Source organism: Musca vetustissima, unplaced genomic scaffold (genome assembly GCF_032173495.1).
Source record: "Musca vetustissima isolate MV318-11 ecotype Yass unplaced genomic scaffold, APGP_CSIRO_Mvet_v1 utg161935, whole genome shotgun sequence".
Classification (NCBI taxonomy): Eukaryota; Metazoa; Arthropoda; class Insecta; order Diptera; family Muscidae; genus Musca; species Musca vetustissima.
The window spans coordinates 16,314-25,338 of record NW_026882526.1 but is presented as its reverse complement, the minus strand read 5'-3'; the positions used below and the strand labels follow the sequence as shown (position 1 = coordinate 25,338).

The 9,025-nt window shown below is 36.8% G+C and overlaps 1 protein-coding gene across 1 annotated transcript; it reads right to left on the bottom strand.

Annotated features, from left to right (window-relative positions):
- Positions 1-1,464: 1,464 nt before the first annotated feature.
- Positions 1,465-5,756, bottom strand: LOC133328995 (hepatic sodium/bile acid cotransporter-like). The gene is made up of 2 exons (XM_061537496.1): positions 4,689-5,756; positions 1,465-1,833 (listed from the first exon to the last, which is right to left on the bottom strand). Exons 1-2 carry the CDS (start codon positions 5,754-5,756, stop codon positions 1,465-1,467), a joined length of 1,437 nt encoding a protein of 478 aa, XP_061393480.1.
- Between the last annotated feature and the right edge of the window lie 3,269 nt (positions 5,757-9,025).

Here is a 9,025-nt window from a genome sequence, read left to right as displayed (position 1 = left end):
GGAGGGGACGATCTACATGGGACTCTAGTCTTGAGGAACAAACCAAGGAACTCTTCGACCAGTTAGACAGACTGGCACCGGAAGATCAATGTGGGGACACGCTTCCGGAGGAACTGCTATTAAATCTCACCCTGACTGATGATGAGCTGGACACCACGGTGATCCCAGCCAAGTCTACACAGGGGGGTTGCCATATTAGTAACGAAGGAAGTGTGGACCCTATTGTCCGACCGACCTCCAGTCTGACTTCAACAGGTCCTGTGTCGGCACCAGCCGACAAACTTTAGAGGCAATCTGCAACAGAGGTGATGTCCGACGATGAGGAATGTGTTGATACCCCGAAAACGGACAGAGCCTCGAATGTTGGGACAGCCCAAGAAATGACTGATGCGAAGCACTACAAATGTGCTGTTTCGTATCTTCGCAAATTCGTGGGGAGAGACGCGAATTTGATCTCCGAGAGGGAGGTACACCTTATCAAGGGTAAGATGAGATATGTGAGGAAATTCGAGAGAATCTATCCTCACGCTATCCATCGTGAACTCGAGATGGACAAGATCTCCCTCCCAAATCTCATTACTCGCACAAAAGTAGTAGAATCGGCGAAGCCCACTGTCTCTGACAAAGGTGCTAAGCCGACTTCTGACCTGAAGCCCAGCTCTAATCCCGAACAAAAATGCACAGGAAAAGGCAACTGAGAGTATCCCAAAGCAAAATGTCACTCATAAGGATGTCACATTTGACAGAAACAGCAATAAGTTAAAAAGAAGAACAGGATCCTTAGTTGCCGTTCAACTGCGCAGAGCTTTATAACAGATGGTCTGGGGCTACTCAATGAAGACGTATTCGGACTTGTCAGAGACTTGGACTTGCTCATGACGGCAGTGAACCATCTACATGAGGAGACAAATATCCATCCCATACGTCACCGTATCTGTGTCCTTTTTTTACCAGCTTGGGTATTTCTGAAAGGATCTGCACGACCAAGAGAGTTGCTATAATAGAAAAGAGATCCTCTAGAACAGGAAGCCTATGCAGAAAATTTTAATAGAATTTCTGTTGAAGTTTTCATCTCGTATTCGCTGAAGGACTATTCGTTGACTAGTGTTGAATAACTCGATTCTTTAATTCCGATGAAGACTCAGGTTTCCATGCGATTTATATATATTTTTTAAATATTATAAAAAATCCCGTAGATTATATATATATATATATATATATATACATTATGTTATATTTTATATTATATTTTATCATTTGATAATCTTTCTTATTCTCTCTATAATATCATAATTTCGAAATAATATGCGTGTGTGTATGTGGTGCATTCAAGGTAAATATTACCATAATTTGTTTATTAGATTAATTATTAAATATTCTTTAGAGTTTTGTCTTTGTACATAGTTTTTTCTAAATCAATTATTTACAAATGAAATGATTGGACATTCTGCTTGTCCATTTAGTTTATGCCTTAATCTCTTTTTTGTCATTAACCATAATAGCTTCAACTTCTTTATATTTAATATCCTCCTTTTCGATAGTTTCTTCTTCCTCGTCTTTGTTGCTATTACGGAAGAAGATCTTCTTAATTAGATAGATTATAAGTAATGGAATTGGTGTCATCATTGAATTTGCCATTGGGACAGCACTTGTCATATCCGCCTGTGGTTGTGGCAACGTGAAATTCAACATAAAGATGGCAATACCAATATTTTGTATACCCGTCTCAATGGCAATTGTGATGGCATCACGCGACGATTGACGGCATATTTTGGCCATAACCCATCCGAGTAAGTAGCCCAACCATGAGAGGGCACTGCTGGCAATAAGAATCTGGAAAGGAAAGAGGAAGTAAAATTAGTTGTAGGAATTTTCATAAATAAAATAAAAAATACGCAAAAGGAGTCCAAAGAGTCCTGTTATAAAATTGGGTGATGTATTTATAGTGGGAAATACATATTGACCTAATATGAAAATTAAATTTATATCAATATCAATTCTACCTAGATAAAATGCATAGTGAAAAATCATTTTAAATAGCGCTACAATACCTACAAGTTGATAAATTCCCCAAGTTATATTGTTTCTAAAATTCTGATAATCAGTCTAACTCTGTTAATTATAGAGCTTCGGAACATTGCTGGACACATTTAAATCTATATATCCAGCAATATAAAGATTGCTTTTATATTGCTGGATATATAGATTTAAATGTGTCCAGCAATGTTCCGAAGCTCTATAATTAATATTTTGTCGATCTCAGAAATAATGTCGGGAATCAGACAAAATTTAACGAAACTAAAAAATGTTTTGACTTATGAACGGGATATTAATTTTGTCACTCCGTTTGGAATACTTTCAAATATTTTATATCCATGTCCGTCGGTTGAAAACGCAATAGAGTTCACAACATTAAAAAATAGTAGTTTGGTATTCGATACAGGATAAACTGGTCTTTAAAATAACGTTGGCATAACATTTCAATGATATTTTCAAGGTCCCTGCTTGATTTTCTAGACTATGATGTCAGAGAATAAAGAACTTCCTGACTAAAATTTGTCAACATGTCCATGTTTTGATAGTCCCAATATACAGTCTCGCCCTATTTTAGGATTTTATGCGCCTTCGACATCAAGAACAAATAATTGAACTGCCGGTTTGTTGTGGATAAATGGTTGGGGTCTTCTAAAAGAGGTTTACATCCCCCTTCAGATGAAATGAATCCAAAGCCCCCTGACAACCTCGGCATCTACACATGATGAGAATAACACAGAATGGAAAAGGCAGGAGCGCCTCCCAGAGGAAAATATCAAAACTAAATAAGCAAAGACCCCAACCACTGCATAAAATTGAAGGAAATGTTGTTTCTAGACAACAGTAGATGGCCGTCTCATCACCCAGGACAGGTTACAACAGACTAATCATCTACTTAGCTGGAATAACTGGAACAATGATTAACGAAGCTATCAAACAAGAACTAATTGAGCTTGATGGCGATGTTATAGATCGGAAATATCCCGGAACACTACGCCGCCTATTATCCGAAAAAAGTCCTATATTTATATAGTTTATTTGATATATCCTGCGGTTCGATTATCCAAAAAAACTCCTATATGCATATAGTTTATGTGATATATCCTGTGCTTCGATTAAGGTCACTTTCCAATTATTTTGACAAGGTAGAATACCGAAACGGCTCATTGCCACTTAAATAACTTTGAACGTCTTCATACATGTTGGAATGCATGTAAATGTCTGCTGGGGATTAAGAATCGGATACCAAAAACAAGTAAAAAAATATCAGTCGATTTTGCGAACAGATATATACACCAGCCTATGGTTTGTAGAGGTCTTCAGAATTACACACATGTTTTATTATTTGCAATATGAAATTATGACCCTATGTGGGGGAATAACCAGAAGGAGAGGACCATCTTCGGACTTGATCTGGGCATAGTAAGGATAAAAAGACATTCCATTAGCCTGATCTTGGATATTCAAATATTAAAAATTTTAACCATTTGTGGACCAATGGGTCCCATCATCGGACTTGATATGGGCTTGTTAAATATAATAGGTAGTGCAAAGATTGGTTCAAATCGGACATTTCATTTGCCTGATATTGGATTTATAAAAATTTAAAAGTTTGACCCTTTGTGGGGGAGGTACCAGAAGGATTGGATCAATGGGTCCCAATTTCTCCATATACTTGATCCAGACATGGTAAAGATAATAGATTGTACAAAGTTTGCTTCAAATCGGATAGTCCGTTCGCATAATATTATAAAATACATAATTGTTTGCTCAATTTTGACTATTTTGTGGGGGAGGTACCAGAAGGAGTGAATCGATATTCCCCATCTTCGACTTGAACTATGATTAGTAGAAATATTACGATGTGCAAAATCCGACCGGTCGGACGGACATTTGTAAATCGACTCCAAATTTTCTGAAACCGATTTGGTCCAAAGAAACATGGGGTCTAAAACCAATATTTTGATGAGGCACATTTTCACCGTATCAAAGTGTATATACTATCATTAGCCAAAAGGCAACATTCTACAGGAGGTCAGTCGAATCTTCATGAAGCTCGTCGTAACATCAATGTAACTTCTACATATGCAAAAAGCCCTAAATGAAATTCCTTGAAGTCCCGTCAATCTAAAACTAAATCAATAAAGACACCCACCATTCACAGCATCTATTCAATAGTTATTCTTTATCCCCAATTCGATTCGTATCGATCTGTGATTATATTCGAATTTAAGGATCAGACTGGAGTTACACTCTTATGGTATAACAAATTTCAATATAGTTTCCATGTAGATATGTATAGTTTCCATATAAAGGTGGTTATTCGTATTGGGTACGGGTTGATGTCAGCGTACAGAATGTATGCCCAGCGTATGGTACAGGCCCGCACACCACCCTGCCAAGCCTACTCATCCAGTGGAAATAGCTGCATTTCTTCTTCAACGGAAGCAGCTGGAAGCGTATTAACATTTTCGTATTTTTAGCCGATCTTCATAATAATTTAAAGTCTTTTCCTCACATTTTTTTTTTTGCATTTGACCACTAGTAATAAAATGACTTTCCCTCTATACAATTTCAACGATCCACACCATAAAATGGTCATCCGATCGATCAAATTAAAATAAAAATAGTTACTTCACTTCCGACCCACTTACCTTCCATGAAAACAGCTTATAAATATAGGTATTGACAGTAAACGAAAATCCCATTATACCAACAACGAAAATCAATGCCAACGGCTTCAGCACCTTGATCATTTTTTTAGCAAAATTTGGTGCAAATTTCTGTAGGCCAATACCAATGCAAAGGGGCAACACCAGAGAAAAGCTCATGCTGGCAATCATTTTATACGGCACAATCAAATTACCGTCCTCGAAGATGAGAGCACCCAAAGTGAAGATCCACAATGGCATCATGCCGAAGGCAAGCAAATTACTAATGGCTGTCATCGTAATGGACAAATTCAAATTGCCACTTAGCAGCACTGTGAAAATATTCGAAGCACCGCCGCCAGGTGTCGAGCCGGTGAAGAACAAACCTAAACGCAATTCAATCATATCACGGAACAGGAAATAACCGATGGAGAAACTCAAGATGGGCATTATTAAAAATTGACCGACAAAACCAATTGCTGGACCGATGGGCTTCAGCAGAATCCTTTTCAGAGCATCCAATTCCAAGGCCGCACCGAAGTTAACATACAGCAGCATTACAAACCCACCAACTAAAGTACGAAAAGCCACATCCAATTTGTCAATTTTACGCAATATTATCACATCCATAGTTTCGGCAGCTGTCTCGGTCTCCTGATTGGGGCTTCTCAGCTCTACATAGACGGGAGTGCGACCCAATAAGATACCCTCCATTGTGAAATTTCCCTTCCATGATGTCTGGCCAACTTTTAAGTCTTTGGCTGTTATGATATTGTGACTTAAACGTATCAAGCCCATATCGCCGGGTACGATGTGCAATTCGAAATCAGGACTCCAATTTGGATCGATTTTGACAATTTCAATCTGCAAAACTTTGCTTTGTTTCATGGATACATTGACGAGTTTCTCTTCAAAGTTCACCTGCCACGTAGGGGCAAATTCTTTGGGGAAATCTTCATCGGTGAAATTCAAGGGATTGTCATTCGCATTTATGGTCACATTTTGAGTCAAAACACAATCCAGTGTCTGGATAATTAACAACACACACACGATATGTTTGAAGATTTTCATTTTGTTATCACTTTCTTCTTCTTATTCCTCTTCACTGTTTATTCAATTTATATATCCCCGTTCTTCGATTACTTTTCGTTCGTTAAGGACTCTTTTTTGTCCTTTTCAGCGTTTATTTCGCGTATGTCTAACACCCGCCCATTCGGCCAACCGACTGATTTAAATGTTTCTCATGCCGTTACTTTTATTCCAAATTTTAAATCGCCTGAAATGAAGATAAAGACCACTCTCTATCTGCCAATTAAACAGCAATTTCTTACATTCTGATCTGATATGGTTGATATGTTTACCACCACCGGCCCCCTTTCCGATTTTATTGTAGTTTATCGTTTGCCGATAGACGAATGTTGTAAAATCATAATGAGTATTCTTAAAAATTAAACGGAAATAATAGTCGTATTTTTTCTTTCTTTTTGAATTAGAGAAGTTTTTATAAAGTTCTCTGTGTTTGAAGAACAAATATGGGTCAATGTGGCCATTTTTGTCGGTCTATTCGTCCCATTGGAAATGAGTCCACTTTTCGTAACTCGTCCATATAAAAATTCGGTCCTATTGTATCTCTCTAACGGTATTTTTACATTACTCTTTCTCAGTAGTTTCATACCAAGAAAAATTTTAATCTCCTTGCCGAAATTTGAATCGTCGAAGGTATTTATGCAACAAAACTTCTTCTAGACTTCAGCTTTCTTCAATGCCACTGAGGAGACGAGAATGTCATTGGATTCGCAAGCCAATTGGAAAAGTATTAAAGCTCGTTTCTCATATATATGAGGATACGAATGTTCTTCCATTACGTTTCTACGATTTTGATATAACCACTTCGGTTGAAAAATTAAATTACTTAAAATTAGGCGGTACCTTTATATGTGTGATATGCCACAACTTGGACCTATATTGATGTTTTCTGCAAATATATTTCTCAATTATAATCCCTTTCAGTTGGAAAATGCGGGTAAACCCTTCTGAATGCCGAAAAAGGGAACGGCGTTTTTTCGTCATCCATGAACCCGAAATGGCAAATTACAGCCCCTTTCATTGAAAATGCAAAATGCGACTGAACCCGTTAAATGTTTACCACAGTCTGGTGGATCATAAACCCCAATTGTTGTTATACCCAGTCTTATGGGTAATGAGGGTTTATATACTTTGATACGGCAAAAATGTGCCTCATCGAAATATTGATTTTAGACCCCATGTTTCTATGGAACAAATTGGTTTCCGACAATTTGGAATCGATAACTCTCGAAGGTAGTAACCGATTTCATCCATTCACATCGTAATATTTCTTCCAAACTTAGTTCAAGTTCGAAGATGAGGAATATCGGTCCACTCCTTCTGGTGCCTCCCCCACAAAATGGTCAACATTGTGCAAAAAATAATTTTATAATATCATGCTAACGGACTATCCGATTTGAACCATACTTTCCACAGCCTATTATCTTTATCAAGACTGCATCAAGTCCGAAGATGGGACCCATTGGTCCACTCCTTCTGGTACATCCCCCACTAATTTGAATCTAATAACCGATTTAAGCAGCATTAAATCGGAAATCTCTTTAATAAAAACATATATCTTATATAAAGTGAATAATAAAACCTGTGTGTAATTCCACCGTAATCCAGGGACTAAGGGTATACAATAGTGACCAAAACTAAAGCAACTGAATAAATAACCTGTAACTTTTTCAAAATAAAGTTAAAGTGAACGTATTTTCATTTAAAAAAAATATATATAAACGCCAAATATTCTTTTGAAATAAAAAATATTATATGCAAAACAAAATTGACCCAAAGTTTACATGGTCAAAATTAAAGCAACTTTTAGATATTTTCTTATAAATACGTAAGTTTTGCTAGTAATCAACAGCGTAGCCATTATTTTTCATTACGGAGGACACCTACCAGGCATTGACTCAATAAAATGCTCAATTTGATCCTTGGTATACTTTTCCTTGCATCCTGAACCTTTAGGAAAAGGTTATGTCTGTTTATTAGTGAAACTCTTTTTTTGATTTTGCTATCTGATGATTGTTTTGGACATTATATAAACCCTGTTTTTTTACTACCGCAACAGATCTTTGCAATGTTTTTATGTATGTTTTGAAACAACCAAACAAACGGTATATTTTCTTCCGCGAAGAGAAACATAGCGTTTCCAACACATTTGTATAAACAATCCGATCCTTTACTTCATAAATATCGTAAATATATCAATCTCCATAAAAAACAGCCAATATCATTACCGACTCTCCTTCATACTTCCCAGTACCTTCAATGCTGTGGCATGATTCCTTCATTTTTAAACTTTCTCACGATTTTTTTCATACCTGAGACTTTAATATTTAACTTTAATTCTTCCGAGAGCATAATATTTTTCCACTGAGTCGAATTCCAATTGATATGAGCTTTTGCGAAAGGCAGTCTGGCTTTCCGATTCTTTTCAGAAATAATAGAACTTTCTTGGTAGTTTCCGGGCATTTATACCTGCTATCATAGCTCGTCCACGCTCTATTCTGTCTGTCTGTCCATGATTAGAAGAAATTTGGCACAGCTCATTCATTTGGCCCAAGGACAAACCCTATTGAAATTGGGAAAAATCGGTTCAGATTTAGATATAACTCCCATATATATTTTAGTCCGATATAGGGTAAATGGTTCACCAAAGTCCCTATATATCTCTCGATTTGCACGAAATTTGACACAGCATATTCACTTGAGCCTAGAATGATGTGTGCTAAGTTTGGTAAAATTCGGTTCAGATTTAGATATAGATCCCATATATATTTTCGTCCGATTTAGGGTAAATGGTGCACCAAAGACCCTATATATCTTTCGATTTGCACCAAATTTGCCATAGCGTACTGAATCAAATCAAGAATGATGTGTGCTAAGTTTCGTGGAAATCGTTTCAGATTTAGGTATTGCTCCCATATATATTTTTGTCCGATTATACATAAATTGTGCACCAAACTCCTAATGTTTGTCCGATTAACACGAAATTTTGCACAACGTATCAAATTGAGACTTGAATGACGTTACTGGGTTTTGTTGAAATTGGAACCATAGCTTCCATATGTATAACGGGTGTAACGAATAGCGTGTATCAATTTTGCTATAAATCGTTTTCCATAAATTTGTCCAATGGTACGTAGACGACACTAAATCTTCCCGAATGAAATAAAATTTATCATAGTTTGCAGAAAGACATGAGTATGTTCCTTCGAGGGAACATTGACATACAATTGTAAGGATATATATGTACAATATAC

Bases quoted from the DNA above. Each gene is read 5' to 3' on its own strand.
- LOC133328995 (XM_061537496.1), bottom strand. From the start codon at position 5,756: ATGAAAATCTTCAAACATATCGTGTGTGTGTTGTTAATTATCCAGACA. The intron at 1,834-4,688 runs GTAAGTGGGTCG...TTTCCTTTCCAG, and splicing joins ATAAGCTGTTTTCATGGAAG to ATTCTTATTGCCAGCAGTGC.